Source organism: Chlamydotis macqueenii, chromosome 13, assembly GCF_036417535.1.
Source record: "Chlamydotis macqueenii isolate bChlMac1 chromosome 13, bChlMac1.mat, whole genome shotgun sequence".
NCBI classification, from domain to species: Eukaryota; Metazoa; Chordata; class Aves; order Otidiformes; family Otididae; genus Chlamydotis; species Chlamydotis macqueenii.
In genome coordinates this window covers 272488-294907 of record NC_141568.1, presented here as the reverse complement: position 1 = coordinate 294907, position 22420 = coordinate 272488, and the positions used below count along the sequence as shown (strand labels likewise).

Genomic DNA, 22420 nt, shown 5'->3' with positions numbered 1-22420 from the left:
GGTAACCCCGATGGGCGCCCGCCGGTCCCCGCTCCCCGGCGCGGAGGTTCCGGCAGCACAGCGTTCCGCCTGCGCTGCCCCTGCCCCGAGCCCCGCCTCTACCGGGGACGGCAGCCGCTCGGCTGGAGGCGCCGCGCCGGGCCGCGGGCGGAGGGTTCTGCGGTGCTCTGAGGGCCAGGCGGCGCCTCCGTGAGGGAGGGTCGGGCCGAGGCTGAGCCCGGTGCCGGGGGCTGCAGTCCCGCCGCTGCGTCTCTCCGGGGCGGCCGCTGCCGGTAAGCTGGCCCCGCGCGAGCGCCGGGCGGAGGCGGCCGCTCCGGGGCTGGCGGCGGCCCGCGGCGGGAAGCAGCCCAGAGGCCCCCGCTCTGCGGTGCGGAGCCCTTCATTTCTAAACGGATGCATGAGTTCCTAACGCGCGCGGCGGCTTTATGTTAATAGTAAAATGGTGATTTTTGACCTTGCAGGGTAAGCGAGAGTCTGCTGGGCTCGGGTGGCGCGGGGGCAGCCGCTTCCCGGCCCGGGCGCGGGAGAGGCAGCTGCCGGCGGCGGGCGCCGGGGCTCGGCGCCGCTTCCCGGGCCGCCCGCCGGGGTACGCGGCGCCCGCGGCTGGCACGGATGAGCGGCGGGCGGCCCGGAGCTGGCGGCCGGGACGGATCCATGAAAAACAGGTGAGACGCTTCAAACAGGGACGAGCTGGGGCCTGCAGGCGGGGTCTCCGACAGCCAGCACGGCGCTCCCGCCGCCGTGCCGGGGGTTCCCCGGGGCCGTGCCCGTGCCCGCGCCGCGCGCTCTGGCGGCGGGGCCGCCATCTTGCCCGTCTGTCTGTCCGGCGGCCCTTTGTCTGTCTGCGGCTCCCCGGCGCCCGCAGCGGGACCGGGTAAGGCGGGCCGGGCCGCGGGTCGGGGCCGTCCGCCGCAGGGGCGGCAGCGTCGGTGCCTCTGCCTGCCAGGGGCCGGGCCGGTCTGTCTGTCCGGGACGGGGAGCTGGGGTCCTCCGTCCGTCCCTCTGCCAGGGCAGCGGGGTCTGTTTGTCTGTGTGTCCGTCCGCCTGCGGCTCGATCCCTCCTGCCGCCTCCCGTGTGCTGGCGCTGCCGGCTGGACCCCTCTGTCCGTGGGAGGCTGACGGGATCCCCGTGTCCGTCTGTCTGAGGAGAGTGACGGGATCCGCGTGTCTGTCTGTCGGTGCGAGGGTGATGGGCTCCCCGTGTCCGTCTGTCTGGGGGGAAATGGGTTCAGCTCCTTTTGTCTGTCTGTCTGTTTGAGGGGACTGTTGGGGTTGATTCCTTCCTCTGTCAGTCTGAGGACGAGGAATCGATGTGTCCCCACTTGTCAAGTCTGAGGGGGTCTGTGCGTCCCCACCTGTGAGGGAGAAGGGGGCTGCGTCCCTCCGTGCGAGGTGGGGCCGGTGTCTCCCCATGGGAGGGCAGGCGGTGTGTCCTCGCAGGGAGGTCCTGGCGGCAGGGCGGGCACAGCAGCCCTGCTGTTTCCCTCTCCCTGTGCCTGTCTGCGAGGGCCATGAGGTCAGTCCCTTAGAGGGGCGTCTGTCTGGGACGGGACCCGTCCCTGCGCTGGCCACACTGTCCCGTCAGCTGCCGCTGCTGTGTTTGGAGCTGCAGCTGGTTCCCTTGTCTGCCAGGGCTGGATTATCCGGTGCCCAACGCCAGGCTTCTGGGCGTGGTGGGGCCAGAGATGGGCCTGGGTCCGCAGGTTTGATTAGGCTCTCACCCTACAGGCCTTGGGGATGAACAGGAGGGAGAAGGGTGTTTGGATTGAGATTGCAGTCACTCTTGAAGTGGAGCACTCTTAGCTTTTTGTATGCTGGGGACAAGATTGCTTGAGAACTGCGTGGGGCTGCCCGTGCACGGCGGTTTGTCAAATGCTTGTGGATCGTGTTGGATGCTGGCACTGAATGTGGCTGTGGTGCTGCAGAATGAGCCCTGTAGGTAGAAGGGTGGGGAAGGACGCTGAGATAGCCAGCTGTGTTTGGCCAGAGGCTCAGAAGGTTCCAGTGGTGTGTGTGACAGGCTCTTCTCTTCTCAGGTGAGCCCTCTGCTGAGGGAAGGAACACTCTGTGCTCCCAGGTCAGGGAAACATGTCCCGTCGGAAACAGACCACTCCTAACAAAGTTCACTGTGAGTATTATGTTACACAGCATTGTGGGATCCTTGCCCTAGCTGGCTTGTTGTGGAGAGAGACGGGGAGGAGGGGAATGACGAAAAGGTACAGTTTGTGGGGGAATGGTCGTTACTCATGTTTCGTCTTAGGGACTGTAAGATGAGAAACTGAGCTCTGTGCGTCAGGGGAGCTGGCTGTGTCCTGGCGTGGCAGGACAGGGGTAGGCTTGGACAAACAGCTAATGCTGTGCAGGTAGGTGTGTATGTGCAGGGCCTGCAGCTGTGCTTTGCATTCGCTGTCACAAGGTAGTGTACTAAGCAATGTGACTCTGGGGCTCTAGCACATCTTGGGTAGCGAAGGAAGTTTTAGGCGAGGTGGTTGTAGTGTGGGTCTGAAAGCCAGGAAGTGCTGGGTTTTGATCTTTGCCCTGCCACAGACTCAACTGACTGGCCTTGGACACGTTACTTAAGCTCACAGTACCTCAGTTTCCTATCAGATCATGTAAGTAAAGCCGTTTGCTCTTTCCTTGCAGGGAACAGGCAGTGGCTAAGCAATTTACTGTACAGATAAATGCTACCTGTCAGATCATTCTTGAGTTGAGCTGACAGGACAGATCTCTGTTTCTCCTGCATTGTCCAGACCCTGGCATTTGTTTGATAGTGAAAGGGCTGAAGATGCGGTACACCAGCACTTCTCACGGGCAGGCTACAGCGAGATGTTAGTGGAGCTGGGAGACATGTATGGATGTTTGGCTGCAAAGGGAAAACTGGACAAGAACAGCTTTTGTTTGACTAATTGCAGCAGAGGGTAGCTGAGGGGACTGAAGCTGTGCCCTTGTACATACCCACCTTTGTGGCTGGAGACACGTTTAGAATTTGGGCTGGAATGACGAAAACAAATTTCCACTTCTCTAGACACGTGAAAGCACGGCTGAAGAGAGGGCCCTAGGTATTGCTAAGCTATAGTAGCTGTCAGGAGTATGAGACTGTGCTGAATGCTGCAGCCCTAACACTGCCTCACTTTGCTGGTGCTGCTGCCTTGCATGTCTCTGTGTGTTTCTCTGTGCTGCCTTTTTGTATGGGTACAGCAACAGGAATCCATGCACGCTCCTCTCTGTACTACGGGAAAATACACTGTGATACAGCCTAATGCTTTGCACACTCCATGGGCGTACTGGGGAGAAATACCTCTGTCTGGGACTTGAACGCCCCGTTGGCTGCTAGAGCTAGGCATGGGAGAGCCGACAAAGCCTTCCTTGGTGGCCAGCGTAAGAGTCTTGAGGTGTGACTTTTGCACTGACTTGTGCTCTCCAATTCCTGCTTCTGGGCGCCGAGTTCAACAGTGGGTGGAGCGTAGGCCAGATTTGCCTGGTGGTACATTCATGACTTTGGAACTGTCTTCCCTATAGAAATTTGGTATGTCCTGTGTTTTGTCCTGTGGTGCTAGTAACACATCTTGTGTCCACACATTTGCTTCGGAGAGTGCCTGAGATGTTACTGCTGCCTTTAGATCAGGCTTAGTAAGGCGTGCACTTGTGCTATGGTATAGAGTCGTGGTCTCTCGTGTACAGAAATCAAGGGCTACACAGCTCTAACGGTGCAGGTGGAGTTTCCGTGGTGTTTAGGTGGGCTGTTTTCTGCACCCACTGCATAAGGGTTCTGTTCTTCAGAAGCCTGGCTGTTTTATACAAAACTATACACATTGTGTGGTTCAGTTGTGCGCTGTTTTCACAGTGAACATTGCTTTTTTATCTGCAATGCAAGTGATTGTATGTCCGGTTTTGGTCTCGGGGATGCTGACAAACATGCTCCCAGTGGGCACGAGGTTGAGGTTATGGCATCTGATATGCCATAGAGAGGGATTCTGGGATCTGCTCACTTCATTTACATGCGTACATTGCTACAGAGCAACTGTTCAACAGGAGCCATCAGGAGCAGCAAGTAGGACCACGAGAAAATAAAGGGACTGAAAGATACAAGAAACATGTCAATGGTGATGTCTCCACCTTGGGATGGAAAATCTTGTCTGTCTTGTGATGAACACCACCAGATCGTTGGGGCTTCTCTGTCTGCCTAGCCTGCTGTATATCTGGAGGGCCCAGAAATGCCATGCAGTGCGCTGACGAGGATAATCGGAGAGAGCATCAGCTCCAAGAACTGGGTGAGCCAGCAGAATGAGGAGTCAGGCTGAGACATAGCAGACACGTTACTGAGACTTCTTCACAGGGACTGAAGTGTTTGGGAGGAGAGGAATAAAAGGGACAGCAGGTATGCAGCTTTTTTGCAGTTGACTGCAGCTGGGGTCTGATTTGGCAGGCTGTGGGCCCAGGGGAGTACTTTTTGGATTTGCAAAATACCACTCTGAGTATCTAACTGGACAAATTTGTGGGAGGATGGTGCCTACTTCCTCCTTGCATGGCCACTCCATGTTATCTTCCTTCTTGGATTCACTAGGACAAGTGACAGCTGCAGATCTCCTCTCCCTGGCTTGCTTGGTGCCACCTCTTTCCAGGGTTACTTTCCAGGCTTGGCATGGCCCTCGTTTAACCTTGCTCTCACAACAGCGTGGTTTGCTGTCCTCACTTAGCACAGAAGCTCTTTGTTTGGTATGCAGAGCAACCAGCTGTGAAGTTGTGTGATTACAAGTCAAAACAGTTTTACACAAAGTTGATGTGTAAGGAAATTCAAAATAATACAGAAACAATGATAAAAATTACTATTATCGTAGAAGTCTCATTGTGCATGATGGCCAGTCCTTCTACAATTTTAACTGTAGTCATTTCCCCTTTGGCAGGGCTGCAGCATATAACTGGCTCTTAATAATTTAATTTTGTTTTGCCACATGTTCTGTTAAAAATATTTACACCTGACGAAGTGGTAACAAATAAAACTAATACTGGAATGTACTTAGTACATTGCCCATTCCACATGGAATTGACAAATACAATGCAGCTCATTGTTCCTGTGGAGATATCTTAATTCGTTCAATTTGTCTTTATTTTCTCCCAGACGCTGAAGTATAAAAATCTCTCTAAGCAATTCATCTGATCTTGCATTCAAGCCCATCCATCGCTGCACTGGCACTGCCTCAGTTGTGGGCTACCCACTGTTCTTGTGCTTGCCAGAAGTTTGCTGCAGGTGTTAGTGTGCACTTATATTTTCTGTCCCTGCTGTCCCACGAGCTGCTTTTCTTTCTATTGCTTGTACCCTTTGCAAGTGATGCTTATTGTAGAACCCTGAGAACAGCTTCTGTTAGTCAAATTAATTCCCACTTCCTAGCTCTACTTATCATGGTCGCAATATCCCACTAATCCTCTATTTCCTTCCCTCTCCCTCTGACATACACACATTCTGTGCTCTGCAGTGTTCCTTGAATTCCGCTGTCTATAGTATTCACATTTTGAAGAGAAAGTATCTTTTGAGATACATCACCCAGCATTGAAAAATTAGCAGAAATGTTACTTGCATCAAAATCCTTGGTTCTTAAAGGGCTCTGTGGGCTGCCGTTGTTAACTCTTTCAATTGTGTTGTTTTTCATTTCAGTAACCACTACAGCAGTGTGGACAACCCAGAATAGCGATGGGGCAGGTGGACTAGATCCACAGTGGTGGAAAGACTTGCAGATTTCAGGTCCAGGAAAGGAACACAGAGAAGACCTACATGGACAGGGACTTTAAATTGATGTACAAGAAGGGAATAAAGTGGCTCATCTCTGAGAGACCTTTCTGTTTAGGAAGGAGGACAGGGGAATGATGCAGTTTCTTTTGCTTTTGTTTTGTGGATTTTGGGATGGGGGTTGTTTGTTTGTGTGTTTATTTTCCAGAGCACCTGAGAGTTATCCTGCATTCACACTGTTCAAGAAGGGAAGGGCTCAGGAAAAAAAAAAAATCCTTTCTGGCTGCCGAGCTGATACACCACCAGATCCTGGCAGTCATAACTGCCCCTGTTGCACAGTACCACAGGGCCCCCTACCTCCACAGCTGCTCACCTGGCATCCCACTCACTCACAAGATTTTGGAGAGGAGAACTGGAATGCAAAGCAGAGGCATTTGTATGATCTTTCACTGTCCTGCATCTCTAGCTGTTTGTAAAACAAATACAGTGCTTTGTTTTGGTGTTGTGGTCAGCCTGCAGCCCTTTTTGTATTGAATAAAGAAACTTCTGGAGAAGAGTCTGTGAATTCAATATTGAGCCTAACATCCTTTACTGATAGCAGCGATCCTAAAGCTGTTGCCTGTCTTACTCGCTTTCTAAACGAATGCAAGTGTATTCAAAGGGGGGTGGAGGTGGGGGTGCAAGTGTCTGTATGTGAGCATGTGTATGCAGAAACAATAAGTGTGTAACCCTGTACCTATCAAACATTAAAGCTCTAAAGCTTCATCAAAGTAGGGTTTAGTCCATCAGAAGATGAACAGGACACTCTTCCCCAGGTGCTTTTGGAGACAATACTAGTTTAATACATAAGAAATGCTGCAAAACTGAAGATAGCATTTTTGAAAGTTTGTCTTTCCCAGTCCCATGATGCCTTTTAGATACAGGCTGGTGGAGAATGCAGAAGATGTCATCTGCTAACAGCACTGGTTTGGTTAACAGTTTGCAGTTCTGGCTGTAAGCTGATAGTTCTCCGTGCTGCACTGAATCGATGCTAACTTGGTTCTGGGTGTGTTGTACAGAAAGGCTGCTGGCAGACATGATCGCTCTCTTAGTTGTGATTGATGCTAGTGATGCTGATAGGAATTCCCTCCTCAGTCACCCCATACAAAGGTCGCAGCTTTTAAAATCCTGCAGACTCTGCACGGTCCGTATATCTGAGCAGGAACCTACCTGCCGTTAGACTCCAGGCTGCTGCTCACCGGGAACGTAAGCCATCTGGAAGGGGAAGGGGGGAAGAGAACAAACACGTAACTGCTTCCACTAGCAGTTGCAGTGGCGTTGGAGAATCCCGTTTCGTGACTGTCACAGGTAGCATGTCTCCCACCACCGTTCTACATCTGTCCTGTGTTCTACAGGTTTCCTCATTTCACCATACTTTGGCTTGCAATGTCTCTGGGCTTTTATCCTGGTGGTTTGTGGATATCTGCTTCTTGGAGAGGCACTGTAATTCTGTAGTGTCTGCTGATCATACAAGTCTGTATCTCAGTCCCACAAATGTGAGGAGGTGGTCCAGGCATAAAAGCAGCACTCCAGGTTATGAAAACCATTCAGTGCTGGAATGGCTTTTGATGGGGGTAAATGTGTCACAGCACTCATGGTACCTGCTGCTTTCAGTGACAAATAGATTTAGAGCGCTCCTCAGCACCTCTCTTCAGCCTGCACGGACCGTGTTCTCACGTCTTCTCTACAGAAACCTTTCTCACATTTCTGAAACAGAATGATAAGTACCTTCAAATGCTTTTGGACACCTCCATAGGGTTGTTGGGAACTAAAACTCTTCTCCCACACTCTCCGTGAAACTTCTGAAGGTCTTTGAAATCTTCCATAAATTACTGCTTTTTAAAGCACTGCCAGAAATTGAGAGGTAAGCACCAGAAAGGCAGTGTGAGTATGAATATGGGGCAATGCTGTCCTGGAACAGTTTGGTGTGTGGGAGGGTACCTGTCCTTGTAACAGGGATGGTGCTTTCCTAACGGGTCCAGAATTCACTTCCCTGGTTATACTGATGCCAGTCATGGCCATATACTAAAAGGTGCCATTTTATTACAAAAGCTTTTGTTTTGTGTGACAAATGCATTGTGTCTTCCTTAGCATTTCTGCATCTATGCTTTGAGTGGTTCTTGAGAACTTACAAATCAGTTGATAAGTTTAGCCCAAAAGCCAGCCCACTGGGAGCTTCACCTCATCCCAAGCGCTCCCAGCTAATGCACTGAGAGACAAATCATGGCTACACCTGAACAAAGTCATTTGTTTGATTTAATATGAAAACTAATGGTTGCCTTTTATTGTTATTCTTTAGAACAAAAGTTCTACTTAGCAGGGATTGCTGAAAGAAGTTTTCTTTCAGAGAAGCACAAATAATTGCCTTCTTTCAATGCAGTTGCCGTCTCCTATTGAGTTGAAGTACTAGTGATCAGTGTCTTTCAACGAAACAGACTGCAAGCTATTCTGCATCTCAGCTTTCTGGGTTCATTCCCTTAGTTTTCTGGTTTGAGCTTGTGAAGCATAACTGGGACTTATTTTAGCCAGAGCCACTCTTGGGTACTGAAGCAAGTTATCCGTCATGTGAGCAGGAGAACACCAGCTGCAAACACAAGCACCTCCTTGTCTTCAGTCCTCCTAGGACAGAAGGTGGTGACAGCATGCCAAGAACAACCCCTGCGTTTCGTATCACCCTGGAGAGCGGATGAGGTGCCAGGCACGCAGGGAGATACTGTTTTTGTGGAAGCTGCCGGTTATAGCAGGACGATGATTTAGAAGAGCCATACGGCACTACACCTGATCTGGGATATGGCTTCCCCTCCGCCCAGAGCTGTGTTACAGCTCTAGTGGCAGGCAGCTTGGTAGCAGAGAAAGCTACCTGGCTACGTATGGCAGATAGATGGGATCTCACGGGGAGGGGGGCAGCGCTGTGGCTGCAGTGGCTTATAAAGAGCATGCAGAGAGAGCAGCCTGATGCCAGCCATTCCCACTAGCAAGGCTGGTGTTGCAGGGTAGACAAGCAGAGAGGTTACTTAAATGCTTTCTGAGAGGTGACTGCAAAGATTCTGCAAGTGCAGGTGAGCAGCCCCACACCTGTTGTGTTTTGGCAAGCCTTGGTGGTGAAAGCAATGGAACAGCACCTGTCTGACTCTTTGTCCTTGTGGCTGCCAGGGGAGCAAGTCTTTGCAGGGCTGGAGGAGCAAGCCCGCCAAGCCATGATGAAAAACGACTTTCCTGGAGCTCTCGGGGACCAAAGGCCAGCCATTCATCCGCTGCAAGACCCTGACTCCAGCAGCAGTGAGTTCTGCCCCTTCCAATAACAGCAAGGTAGTGGACTGGGGAGACACCAACAAGGGGTGAGGCTAGGTGCTCCACAGCTTGTGAGAGTCCTCTGAGGACCATCTTACCCACCTCCTCCTCTGGGTTAGCCCTTGGCTCCTGTGCAGGACTTAGTGCCAGCCAACAGCAAGAGCAGGGCTGTTCCCTAAGGGAATGCAAGCCCAGAGCCAAGGACCACCACAACATGGGCTGGGTAACAGCCTCCCCACCAGGATGCAGTCCCAACTTACCAGAGCAAGGTGGTAACAGCAGTGGGGCCAGTCATTGTCAAGCGAGGCAGGACAACAGGCTAGATCCAGGAACTCTACAGAGCACCTCAGAGACTGACATGCCCCAGCCTGAGTTTAAATGGAGCCTCTAGTCGGAGAGTGTGGGTAGAGGCCCCAGGTGATGCTCGTCAGGACCGTTAATGCCTGTGCTGCCCTCAGGGTCCCGACACTTGGAATAACTGCTCTTCATGTTCCAGGTGGCAGTGATGATGAGGAAACTACCCAGGATGAAGTTTCTTCCCACACATCAGAGGAGGATGGCTCAATGGTGAAAGTGAAGAAAGAATTAGAGAATGCAGAACAACCTGTTGCTGAAACCCCACTGATGAGAGAAAATGAGGCAAGTGTGTACTGGCTCTGTGCTCACCTTGGCTTCCCAGGGAGAGAGGAGGGTACTGTCTAAGCACCTCCTCTCCCCACCATGGTTTCTTATGTTTTTCTCCCTCCCCTCTCCTCCAAACAACATCTCCTGGCAGCAGAAAAGGGTATGAAGAGCTTCTGGGCTGCCAGGAACAGGAGACAGCAGGCACAAACTGCCATTCTCCTGGCTGGCCAAGATGATTGTGCAGAGTGTGTCCCGTTCCTTCAGTTCTGGTGCCTTTCTCTGATGGACTTTCCCTTCTCTCCTCCTACAGAGCAGGCTTGGCCTACCAGAGCTACTGTGCTGGCAAGAGCCTGGCTGTGAGCGGAGGCCATGAGGCCTCTGCCTGTTTTCTCCAAGACAGCAGGAGTTTTGCTCAGAGGCAACATGAAGGAAGTTTGGGACTGCAAGATCACAAACCGGCCCCAGCGGGACTGGGCATGCAGCACTTGATCTGGTCAAGGCCCGCCTGTCGTGTTGACTAGATACTGAGGAACTGAGGAGAGTGGGCTGGCTGTGTGTGAGGGGACCTGTGTGCCTTACACAAAGTGGCTTTATCTCCCCGTAGGTGCCTGAGAGTTTGAGTGCTGACCCTGTGCTGGGCCTGTCACGGTGCCCCCTCTGCCAGCTGGAGTGTGGAAGCAGAGAGCAGCTCATTGCTCACGTATACCAGGTAGGGGACCGTTCCAAACTGTGGGCTATCTCTGCCCTTAAGCCCCTCAAGCCCCAAATCCAGAAACAACCCAAAGCACTGGGTGGCTTTGTTCTGGTCTTTGCAGTCATAGAACTGAGCTTCTAGCTAGGATGTGACTGAAGTTTACAGCAGTAAACTGTCTAGAGGGTGTCCCGGGAAAGAATCAGCAAGGCACTGGTCTGCAGATCTGGAAAACACAACTCTATCCCAAGGCAGTCTCTGCAAGCAGTCACAGGCTAATACCAGGCACTTCCTTCAGATTAAACATGGAAGCAATTTTTACATCATTCAGTGAGATAAGAAACCCTCCTCCTAATCACTCAGTTCTTTATTTTGTACCTTTATCACAGTTCCTGTCAATTAAAACAGCTGTTCTTCCTCTGAGATGATTCCAGTACTGCAGAAAATCTGTACTGCAATCTCACAGGTTTTGTTGTCAGTACTCTCTTCACAGCACACCAAAGTCCATAAAAGAAGGAATGAAGCAGAACTGAATTGGCCATTCACCTGCACCAGCTGACTTTCTCCATCTAAGCACTTCCTCAGCATCCTGCCTACTGTTAGTCCAGTTGTGTTTTGTCCAGCAACAGCAGCTCCTCAGATGCATTTCTGAAAACAAGGGTCAGGCCTTATGATCAAGTGTCTTGGCCTTAATTGTTTCTTTCTGGAGTGGAGCTGTAGAAAGGTTTCCTCCTTGCTGTTTGACCTGTGACACCCCAGATGTCTTGAGCTTGGTGTAGGAGCTGTCAGACAGAGGTTTAGTGGTAAAGTGTTCCCATTCCAAGAGGCTGAACTGAATGGTTTGCCATGTCTGCTGAGCATACCTCAGACTGGGCAGACAGCTGGGCAATTTGTAACTAACAGTCTGGTCGTTGTTTTGCAGCACACTGCAGCTGTGGTGAGCGCCAAGAGCTACGTGTGTCCTGTGTGTGGCAGAGCCCTCAGCTCACCAGGATCCCTTGGGCGACATCTCCTGATCCACTCAGAGGACCAGCTGTCAAACTGTGCAGTGTGTGGAGCACGCTTCACCAGCCATGCCACATTCAACAGGTCAGGGTCACCTGGCTGGTGAGTGGGCTAGGGTATCCACATTAAAGATTAGGTGGGTTGTCTTAAATTACACAGAAGTCATGGCTCTGGACCCATTAAGGCCTGTAGGAGAGTTGTGAACACCCCCGGTGAGTGAGATTCCCTCAATCCCTTCCTGCCTGCAGCTCTGCATCACCTTCTAGGACATCCACAGGCTGTGCTGCTAAACGGGTGTTTCTTAGCTCTGTGAAGAACTAGAACGGTGCAGAAGGCACTGGTGTCTTCAGTCACTGGAGAACAAGTAACTGCTTTCCTTGCCCAGCAGTCCATCAGAGTAGGTCTGTAATGCCCAGATGGGTTCATCATTTCCAGAGCAGGACTACAGGCAGAAACCAAAACGTTCCTTGTTTGTGTCCTGCCTGGTGGGAGATTATCCACTGACTAGTGGAATAGGGCTGAAAGGAGAAATTGGGAACAGGTTGTTCAGAGAGGTAGTCAATGCCCCATCCCTGGGAACATTCCAGGCCAGGCTGGCCAGGGCTCTCAGCAACCTGGTCTGGTTGGAGGGAGTTGGACTGGATGGCCTTTAAAGGTCCCTTCCCACCCAAACCATTCTGTCATTCTGTGATCCAGAGATGATGGGGAGGAGCAGCTTGCTCGCTAATTCCTGCTCTTGTGCTCCTCCAACCCAGGTATTGCTCTGGGCTAACCCACTTCCTATCCCTGGATATGATGTTGCCTCACTTTAGAAACTCAGACATGTCTGCGGGCAGGAATGGTTAGGCAGAGGCCTCTGTAGTGGGCTGCAGTAGGGGCACTATTCATTGCAGCCCCCTGGGCAGTCTGAGATGGGGACTTTTCTTGTCAGCATCAAGTCTCTGACTCTCTGCTCTTTCTGCTTTCCAGTGAGAAGCTGCCAGAGGTGCTCAGTGCAGATCGCCTGCCAGCACCACAGAGCGAGGGCCCCTCCAGCGTTGAGGGGAGAGACATTGCCTTTCACACCCCTGTGTATCCTGCAGGCATCCTCCTAGTGTGCAACAACTGTGCTGCTTATCGTAAGCTGCTGGAGGCACAGACACCTGGCATGCGAAAGTGGGCACTTCGTCGGCAGAATGAGCCCTTGGAAGTGCGGCTGCAGCGTCTGGAGCGGGAGCGCACGGCCAAGAAGAGCCGGCGGGACAATGAGACACCTGAAGAACGGGAAGTGAGGCGTATGCGGGATCGAGAAGCTAAGCGCCTGCAGCGCATGCAAGAGACAGATGAACAGCGGGCACGGCGGCTGCAGAGAGACCGGGAAGCCATGCGACTGAAACGCGCAAACGAGACGCCAGAGAAACGACAGGCCCGGCTCATCCGGGAGCGCGAGGCCAAGAGGCTCAAGAGGCGCCTGGAGAAAATGGACATGATGCTCCGGGCACAGTTTGGCCAGGACCCCTCTGCCATGGCTGCTTTGGCAGCTGAAATGAACTTTTTCCAGCTGCCAGTAAGCAATGTGGAGCTGGAGAGCCAGCTGCTGGGCAAAATGACCTTTGAGGAGCAGAGCAACAGTGCGCTGCATTAAGCTACAGCCAAGGACTGTGCCAGCTCTGCTGCAGCTGCCACAGGTGCACTAGCAGGCTTCTGCACTCAGGAGGCTGCTGGGGTCCTGGCTGACTCTCCCTGACAGACGGTTCTGGTTGTTGCCTGAACATAGGAGAACAGAGCTGAGAGATGTCTGCCAAAGTAGCCCTGGTGGGAGCAGATTCTGAGGATACAGTCTGCTTTGGGGGCCAAGTCACAGCCTGTGAACAGAGGGAAAATAAATTAATGTTCACGTTCATTTAGTCCCCTTCTTTACCTTTTGCGCTTTGTGCTGTTCTTGGAGCCTTGTCCCACAGATGGGTTTGGGCTGCTGCAGTTCTGCTGCAGGTGAAAGCCTACCTCACCATGTCATCTCCTTGGAAATGGCTGTGCACACCCTTTCTCCTAACACTACCATTATGTGCTTATTTGCAGTAGCATCTATGGAAAAACTAAGACAAAACTGAGTTCCTGTTTTAAGATACCCCATATAAACACTAACAGAAAGGTTGGCTGAGGTAAGCAAACAGCAAACAAGCTTGCTGGTTTACTGACAAGTTTATTTTCACTTAAACAACATTTCAGTTTTGCAAGTGAAAGAGTTCTTTGAATGGTAAAAGATTAGGGTGGGCAGCTGCCTGGTACTGTATGGATTTGCTTTCCCCTTTATTCAGCACTGGTGAGGCCACGCCTGGAGTCCTGTGTCCAGTTCTGGGCTGCCCAGTGCAAGAGAGGCATGGACATACTGGAGAGTGTCTAGCCGAGGGCCACTAAGATAGCGAAGGGACTGGCGCATTCTCATAGTAAATTCCTCTGGGACCAACAGTGCCTTTCAGTGGTCACTGCAGATGACACTGTGGGGCGAGCAGGGGACCATTCGTAAACAGAACAGCACAGGCAGAAAAGAAAGCTGCTCAGCAGCAAAACCAATGAGAGGAAAGGGGAAAAGGGCTGAGCTGGGGAGAAGCCATGGAAAGCTACAATAACTGAGTCTGGAAAAACCTGTCAGAGGGTAGGGATTTCCAGCCTTCTTTAGTTTTGTTCAAGAGGTAGCCAAGGCAAAATGTGATCATAGTCTGTACCTACATGAAACGGTTCCCATTGCTAACAGAAATCATTATGGAACTGTGCAACTCTGGCAATTAAATGTAGGTGCGCTTAAACTGGAAAAGGCAAAACATTAGCATAGAAGGACTCAGGGCAGGGCAAATGAGTAGTACCCTCTGTTATTGGGTTCCTCTAAGAACGAGCATCTAAAAGTGCATGCTGTAGCATGGCTTCCGAAGACCAGCCCACCAAACACTGGTGTGCCACACATCTATATTTTGTAGCCTGAAGACCCCTACTGCTTTCATAGCACCTCCAGTTCAGGTCTGCAGTACAGTTACACGGTGGTCTAAATACTTTAGGAGATGCTGTCTCCTCTCCGATTGCCGTTTCTCTGCATTAAGACAGAAATGGTGACCACAAGACTCCTGCTTGAGATCAGAAGAGCAAAGTTAAAACAAGAAGCAAAACCTTTTGGCCAAACTACTTAGAAACCTGATTTTCCCCTCTTTTTTTTTCAGTTTGAAAAAATATTGATTGAAATCCTTTAAAGCCCTAGTTAATGCTTACAATAGTTGCCTTCAAAATGCACGAGGTTGCCTTTTTTTCATGACAGTGAACTAACTTTACAGACAGTTTTGCGGTTGCTTACCACAAAAAGCACTTATTCTTCTCAGTACTACATTTCCTGCACATGTCACATATAACTATAACTATCTTGTTTCCTCACCTTACAGAAGCTGTTTTAACACGTCACTCGGTCACACAGAACTGACACCCAGGAGCCATCCTTGCCTCTCTCACTTGGGGAAAAAGGACCAGATCTGGAAAGGGTCTGTTCAGTTCCATGTTGCCTCATTCATCTCCTCCTTTGTTCTCTGAACTAATCTCTCACTTTTATTCTTACCTCTGTCCATTTTCATACTCAAACTGGCAGAGTTTACTTTTTGCAAGATTTGCTATTGCTCTATCTTGCGTATTCTGCTTTGGCCATCAGAGATGTCGCTTCACTCTGCAAACTGTAGCCGACACTTTCCCTGCAGCATCACTGGCACCTGATCATTATTCCAAGGGGTTCAAGACAGAGACCACATAAAAGCAGAATATTTGAACAGAGAATTATGGCTTATAACCAATCTGTTATACCGCCTTTCTCTTGCCACAAGTCTCCAGATCACTCTGTATAAGACCAAAGAAGCCACATCCTAATGATCACTGACGCTACAGACAAGCAAAAAGTCTCGAACACCAAAGGAAAAGCTATTGGTTTATATATATATATATATAGATAGATATATATTGTGTTTACAGAGTCAACAAGTTAAATGCAATATTCATAAGAGCATTAACAATAAAAATACAATCTGTGTGTAGCCAAGTACAGACTTAAAATGGTAAAACAGGAAAAAGGATCTCACCAAAAGTACAAATATACAGTACAAATTGATTTATTTAAAACAGTTACAAAAAAAAAGCACAACAAAATAGAGATTATCCTTAGAATTATTAATGCTTTGTTAAAGATCAGGTAGGAGGAAAGGGGCAGGAACAAGGTTGGAGGGGAGCACCTGACTAGTTCTAAGGCTTTAGATACAATGCGGTCGGTTACATGTTAATACAGCCATTACATAACTGGGATTATAGTTGAGGGATCAGCACTTATCTACAAAGACCTCCTTGCCTCAGGGCAGGCCAGCCAGCTCCCCCAGTGCGACACCTCTGATTCTCTGCTTTGCACGGGCAGGCCCTCCCCTGGCACTAAGGCGCCATGAAAGTGGAGAACAGCTAGAATGCGCACGGGTGCATCTGCAGGGTGGGGCGGCAGCAGCCTAGAAGGACGTTAGGGGCAACTCCTGTCCTCCATGGACAGACGTGAAGACCGTGGAAGGGCCTTGGCCATCAGCATTTTAAGCCATACAAGGAACACACCCTGGGCCAAACTCTGTACAGAATGTGCATTCGTAGCCATCTTAGCAGCTTCTGCAAAGTTTCAGGCCCTAGGACAGCCTGAAAGACAAAGAGCAGTTGTGAGTGACGCCAGGGAAAGGCACATGTACTGCTGTGGGCAGGAGCTAGCATTGGGGCTACTCAAGCTGCTGCAGTTTCTTTTACAATATTTTCTGAGTAACAAGGATTGTTAGTTCTCTACGGGGGAAAGTGACTTCATGTGTGGAGCGGGGACAGGGAGGGCGGGGACACAACGTGAAAAGTGCATTATACTTGCGCGCCTGCTGGAAAGGGGAGGCAGAGGGGCCTCTGCAGCTTTCCTTCTTTCCAGACAGAGCTTCCTCTGCATAGTCTGGTAGTGATGAGCGCTCGTCACTCGGAGCAAGTCTCATGTTCCTGGAGCAACAGCGTACGCATAGCCTAGGAGCAGGCCTGGCCCCCGCTGGGCAGCTGACCCAAGGAATGTGTCATGAGATGGGACAGATGGCTACAGACACCCATTATTGCATCCTACAGACTCCTGCCACAGAGCGTGAGCTGTGTGAGCTGGCTACGACCAAAGCTGGGAGACCACAGCTCTCCTCCCCTTCACGATAGCAGCAGGAAGTATATTCCTCTGAGAACCCTGTCGCATCTTTGCCGGCAGAGAAGCCTGGATAACCATCTAATTCCACAATGTCTTCCTGGCTTTATCTCCTCCTGTCCCTGTAAACCTAAGAAATAAAAGCCTCCTCCATGGGCGCATTCATAGCCTTTCTACCTACAGCAGCCTGTCTAACACACTCCCTCTCTCAGGAGAGCCTCAGTGCTCAACACAACCACCACCACGGGCACTGAGCAATGCAGCCCAACCCAGCAAGGACAGATTCCAGTGATAATGAGTACTGCTAAGCTGGTCTAGAGGGCCACCAGTGGCCTCCCTCCTGCCCACTGCCTTTGGGGCAAGCAGCTGGATGCTCAGATTCTTCATCTCAATGCCCCACCACGAGATGTGCCCCAAACAGTTGCTTCCATAAAAGAGCCGGCAGCTGAAACATGCACAACAGTGGGACTGACAGGGAGTCTGGACACCAAGGTCAAATTCACCCCGGCCGGTTCCACAAAGCTCAGAACTGCTCTCAAAAGATGTGCAACTCGCCAAAGTCCAGGGTGAGCACCTTCACAGCCCTTCAGCTGCCTACAGTACAGAGCTATTTTAGCCACACAGCATCTTGCCTCGCACATCAGTGGCTGCCCTGTCAGACCACTGTTCGGTGTGGCTGAGATCTGGGAGGAGTAGCTACAGTAACACACATGAAAGAAGGCAGGCTCTCCGAACCCTCTCTCTAAAAGACAGAGGCTTCTGTGTTCAAAGATGCACGAGGGGCTCTGCACCCTCTGGCTGCTCAGACATTCCCTCTATGTGTGCAACCAGCCCATGTACATTCACATGCCACACATATGCAAGATCCCTTTCTTAGCCGCCCGCCACAGCTCTGAATTCCTCTGAATGCACCATGCAAAGAACAGGCAAGAGAACCTGGGCTGCCCTGCCTTCCGCCTTTGGCCACAGACCCCCTGGAAATCCTGAGCGTTAAGTACTAACCAACATTAATCGAGGTCTTTGCAGAATAGAGTCCAATGAAGCAACTGTGAAACACGCAAGGTGATGAGGCCAGGCACCTGGGCTCAGACAGTACATTTCACTGACACAATGGTGCCACGAAAACAGCATCTGTTCCCACAGCTGCTGCATCCAAGGAGGCAGAAACTTCACATAACAGCACCAGCACAACTTCATACATTTCAAATGTAGCTGATGAGATCAGCAGCAGTGTGTTGTTTCAGGGAACCTACGTGGGACACAGGCAGCATTCTCTTTCTGGAGAAGCCCCCGTGAGGCACAAACACCAAAGGCATGAGTAGCGCATATCTCACCAAAGCCTGAAAAGAAACTGTTCTGGTGCAGGCATTTCAAAGGCAACAGAAACGGCTAGCAGTGTGCTAGGCAAACAGGACTGACGGCCTGGATGGAAGGGACACTCTGCCTAACACCCAGCCAGAGCACCCCTGCGTCACACAGCCAACTGAAGCCAACCAGTTACAGGACGCGTTCCTGGAGAGTGTGCAGAACGGCCCCGAAACACCACCGCTGCAAGCTGACCAAAGGACGGCTACACTGAGGACACGCAAGCATTCGGGGAAAAAGAGAAGCAGTGCCCTAGCAGTCAGGCGTGCCTGACAGAAAACTTGAGGGAGATGAGAGAAGGGAGATGGAAAACAGTATGCTGAACATCAGAAGCAGCATCAGGACTCTAGTGGGGACCTGCACACCGAAAAGAAACCCTCTCAAAAGCTTTGTCCTAGCACAGAGATGGGCACCTTAATACAAGGAATACTTCACCCAATTTAAGTCAGCAAAGAGTCTTATCCTCCACATAATAGTGACTATTTTTTATTCCAGCTAAGCAGTTAGAGCTGGTGACATAACACATCATCAGAGAGGGCAAATTAGTGTAACGGCAGGAGCCTTCACTTGAATGGAGTGTTATTACCATAATGAGGTATTAAGATACATTTGTATAAAATCTCACCATGAAAAAAAGACTACTTTTGATTTTACCATGTTGTTTTAAAGAGGAACTCCAAAGTGAAGCATCAGAAAAACTAACACAGACACACCCCAAAATGCCCTATGAGACTGTGATATTTTTAGAGTCCCTACATTAATCATGGAACTGTACTCAGGAGAAACTTTGTACCTTGCCTGCACATGCACAAACACTTGTCTCTGGTCTAGAGCTTATTCAAGAAACTGCCTGCAGGGAAGAATTAGACATCTGGAAAGTTTCATTTTGTTTTAATTACAAAATAGTCTCAGTCTTCTCAGAGAAAAAGGATGTGTTTCCATCCTTTCCTAGAGAATCCTAAATATATTTTACCCCAGCTTTAAAAAAAACCCACCAAAACCCAAAGTCAAACTAAACCAAAAAACTGCAACCCCATTCACCATAGGCTATGCCTCCACAAAAGCTATAAGCCCGAACGATTTTTTTTTTTTTTAAGCTATTAACATGGGAAGAAAGATTTGATTTGGTGGCAAATAATTAAATGTATTTTCAGGAAACTGATATCTCCCATCCCAACTCGTGTCCTGTCCCAAGTGCTCAAGTTCCCTATTCACCTATGCCCAAACCCATCCTTTTGGTCCTTCCTCTTGAATTTCTGTGATTCATTCAAATCCATACATTCTTTGCAAGAAGAAAGAGCAGTTGGACTCAGTGGAAGAGACATTAAACAGAACCACCAGAGAAGCATCGCCATCCTGCCCTCAAGAGCTCCACCGGTGAATGGTCCTTTTAAAGTGCTTGTGTGAAGAAAAGGGATACTGGGAGTAGAGTCCCCTTAACTCCAGTGGGGACCCATCTCTCCCCATCATTAGAAAGGAGGAATAAAATCTTCAGCAATTTTATCTGCTACCTTAAGCTGTGTCTGCCCTCCTCATCTCCCCACTTATCCTGAATGCTTAGACCCTGCCCTGCAGGGAATCAAGTTATTCAGGAAGGTGTGAGAAAGCCCCAGCCTCCAGCCTCTGGAATGCTCTCATCGCAAGCTCGTGAGCACGCCCCTGTTCTCTCCCCCAGCTAGCCTGTGCTGCTCCCTGAGGCACTGGAGCCCTCTTGATTCCCCAAGAGGAACTGGTCAGCAACCGAACTGGATGGAATAAATCCAGTCCTGCAGGGCAGAAAGCAGCCTTGCTGGTGAACCTGTCACAAAGCCTGTGCAATTTCTCCACCTGGATGGTGAGGCCCACCTAGAGGGGATGCCCTAGCTCACAGCTTCAAAGGGATCATTTCCCTGCATTAGAACGCCCTTCGATAGACAGCTTGACCTCCTGCGGAATGAAAGAGGGACGGAGCAGAGAGGGCCGAGGCTCCTCTGCCTGCATGCTGTATCTTTGGAAGCCTGGGGCTGTCCAGCTGTGCTGACTGCCAGTCTCAGGCTGAGAGGGTTCTGCAGGAGAGCTCTGGGCTGCGCTGTCCCTGTCTGTGTGGCTCTTCCTTTCAGCAGCTCTGTCAGACAGTTCTCTGGACCCCTGAGCTGTTCTTTCAGATCTCTCCCTAGTAGATGTCAACTGTTCTGTGAGAGGGCAGTTAGCCTGAGAAGCTGAGTTGCCATTCATGCTCTGTAAACTGATTGATATGCAGACATCGCCCACTTGCAGCCTGTGACAGGGCAAAGCAAAGAGCTGAGCAGTCCGCCCTGGGCTACAGGAGGACCAACCCTGGCCATACACAAAGAAGGGATGCTCTGGGGGCACATCAATGCTCACTTTACTTTGTTGCTCCCCAACCACAAAATGCAGTGCGACAAGCCCAGGCCACTGGCTTTCCTGAATATCTACCACGGTGCTGGAGTCAATCTTCAGGCCCCCGCTCACCTCTGCGCTGCGAACAAAGTCTTGAGTCTGCAGGTCCTCTACCCGCTTCAGCTCTCCTGTAGCCAGCTGGATGATGGCTCCTTTCATGAAGTGAGAGGGCAAGTGTGAGGAGCTGGGCGGCTGCAGCTGGGCCAGGTCCTTTTCAAGCACGCTTCCTCGAGCCTGCGCATCTGGGCTCTGCCTCACCAGGGCTTCTGAAGTGGAAGACCTGGTGGGCTCAGATCCAGCGGGAACCAGGACTGGCTTGCCGTTGGCTATCACCATGCCTTTGGTTAATTGTCTTTGTCTAACCGGCTCTTCAGGGGACATTACATACGGACTCCTGGACTGGCTTTTCTCAGCAGCAGCCCTTTCCACCGTGTTTCTCAGCGCGTCCTCTGACTCCCCCTGCTGATCAGGGATATTATGGCAAAGGTTTAAAGGGCTCGGGTCATCTTTCCTCTGGGCCGCCAGAACATGGTAATCCTGAGATGCCAACACCCCCACCACCCTCTGAACCTCCAGATCAGTGTCTGGGGTGCTTCTGTGAGATGGCACAGAGATCTCTGTTCCCAACGTCTGGTAACCTGAAAGGAACTGTCCATCGACCACACATCCCACTGCAGCCCCCGGCAGACAGTCTTCAGCTTTACTGCTGGCACAGTCCACAGCCTCGCTGGTCCTCCTCACCACATTATGCTCCAGATGTCTCTGTCCACCATTGGCAGCAGCTACCTCTGAACTCAGTTGACTGTCTTGCTGAGGAGACTCAGGGCTTCCACCTGCTGTAGGTGTCTCATACGCTGAATACCCTGGTGGGAGGCGGGACATCTGATAATAAACAGGAACTCTACCTGGTGCAATATCTAACGGTTGGGTCCCAGCATGGTGCTGCATCTGGCCAGAAGGAGAGACTGCAGAAGTGGATTTGTTGAAGGTGTGGGTAGGAGAGGTAGTCTGAGGGGAAGGAGCGGCTTCTTCCGTGAAGAGAGACGCATATGGCACGAAGTGGGGGACATGAGAGGTGGTGAGGTTGGTGGAAGGAGACAGGAGAGGAGTAGGCAGGAAGCCAGGAGGGACAGCATAGGGCACTGTGTAATGTGAGCCGATGAACTGTAGGGATGTTGGAGGGATCTGTGCGTAGTGGATGGGAGGGTAGGGCACCCCTGGGTGCTGGATTATCGGCGAGGTCACGTTGAAGGCAGGCGGCAGGGGGCTCACGTTCACCACGGGGTGCAGACCCGTGGGGGAGAAGGTGGCGGGTGGCACTGCCACTTTGTAGAGCATTCCGTATTGGTCCACCGTCAGCCCAGCCACTGCTTCTGTGGCCTCGCCAGGGCCATAGCGCTGGGCCGCAGGACCCGGCCCGGCCGTCCGGGCCCACTCGGGGCCCTCGCCCGAGGCCTGGGCGCCCCCCACCCGTCCCGCCTCCGTGCCGGCGCTGGCGGCGGGAAGTTCCCGCTTCTTTGGCGGGAGGCACTCCTGGCTCCGCTCGTGGCCCGCTCTCATGGCGCCCCGTGGTGTCCCGGCAACCCCGGCCGCAACGCTCGTTCATGGGGGCACCCGCAGGGGCTGCCCCACGCCGGCTCCCAGATCCCCGCCGCCGGCCGCCGCCTCACCTGCGCCAGGAACAGAGGGAGCCGTGAGCCCCGGCCTTGCCACCGAGCCACTGCGGGCCCCGGGAGCGGAGGGAGCCCCCGAGCCCCGGCCCCGAGAACAGACAGGGCGACGACCCCTAGCCCTGCCCCGGGGCTCCGGCCACGGCGGGCGCCCGACCCTGGCCGCCGGCCCCACCCCCGGCCCCTGAGCCGCGGCCGCGCCCTGCCCCCCCGAGCCCGAGGCGCGGCAGACGCGCCCCGCCTCCGCGGGCCCGCCCGGTGACCCCTGTAGCCCGGGGCTCACCCGCCATCGCTCGGCTCCTCCTCCGCGACCCCCATCGGCCCCGGCGCCGCCCGCGGCCGCCTCCGGCCCGACCCCTCCCCGCGCCGCGGCGCGCGGTGATGACGCAGCGCACGGCGATGACGTAGAG

At 51.9% G+C, this 22420-nt stretch overlaps 2 protein-coding genes across 10 annotated transcripts; one reads left to right on the top strand and one right to left on the bottom strand.

The window, feature by feature from the left end:
* The first annotated feature begins 195 nt into the window (after window positions 1–195).
* Window positions 196–13257, top strand: ZNF821 (zinc finger protein 821). 6 transcript variants are annotated; one of them, XM_086758178.1, is made up of 8 exons: window positions 196–272; window positions 462–665; window positions 2037–2128; window positions 8918–9043; window positions 9552–9694; window positions 10284–10388; window positions 11293–11459; window positions 12345–13257. In XM_086758178.1, exons 3-8 carry the CDS (start codon window positions 2089–2091, stop codon window positions 12997–12999), a joined length of 1236 nt encoding a protein of 411 aa, XP_086614304.1. In that variant the 5' UTR covers window positions 196–272; window positions 462–665; window positions 2037–2088; the 3' UTR covers window positions 13000–13257. The 6 variants fall into 6 exon arrangements, 4 of the variants coding, with proteins under 4 accessions (XP_086614304.1, XP_086614306.1, XP_086614308.1 ...); XM_086758180.1 differs by lacking the exons at window positions 196–272; window positions 462–665 and adding an exon at window positions 779–874; XR_015260021.1 differs by lacking the exons at window positions 8918–9043; window positions 9552–9694; window positions 10284–10388; window positions 11293–11459; window positions 12345–13257 and adding exons at window positions 2261–2363; window positions 4017–4271; window positions 5654–6281.
* Window positions 6423–22373, bottom strand: ATXN1L (ataxin 1 like). Of its 4 annotated transcripts, none has more exons than XM_086758177.1 (3): window positions 22294–22373; window positions 20413–22010; window positions 6423–6979 (listed from the first exon to the last, which is right to left on the bottom strand). In XM_086758177.1, the coding sequence occupies exons 2-3, from the start codon at window positions 21898–21900 to the stop codon at window positions 6941–6943; spliced, it is 1527 nt and encodes a 508-aa protein (XP_086614303.1). In that variant the 5' UTR covers window positions 21901–22010; window positions 22294–22373; the 3' UTR covers window positions 6423–6940. The 4 variants fall into 4 exon arrangements, with proteins under 4 accessions (XP_086614303.1, XP_086614302.1, XP_086614301.1 ...); XM_086758176.1 differs by lacking the exon at window positions 6423–6979 and adding an exon at window positions 11482–11893; XM_086758175.1 differs by lacking the exon at window positions 6423–6979 and adding an exon at window positions 15300–16052.
* Window positions 22374–22420: the final 47 nt, after the last annotated feature.

Excerpts from the sequence above, each read along its gene's own strand:
- ZNF821 (XM_086758182.1), top strand. The coding sequence starts at position 4,220 with ATGCAGTGCGCTGACGAGGATAATCGGAGAGAGCATCAGCTCCAAGAA. Across the intron at positions 9,695-10,283 it reads CACTGATGAGAGAAAATGAG|GTGCCTGAGAGTTTGAGTGC; the intron begins GCAAGTGTGTAC and ends ATCTCCCCGTAG. Across the intron at positions 11,460-12,344 it reads AGCCATGCCACATTCAACAG|TGAGAAGCTGCCAGAGGTGC; the intron begins GTCAGGGTCACC and ends TCTGCTTTCCAG.
- ATXN1L (XM_086758174.1), bottom strand. The coding sequence starts at position 21,900 with ATGAGAGCGGGCCACGAGCGGAGCCAGGAGTGCCTCCCGCCAAAGAAG.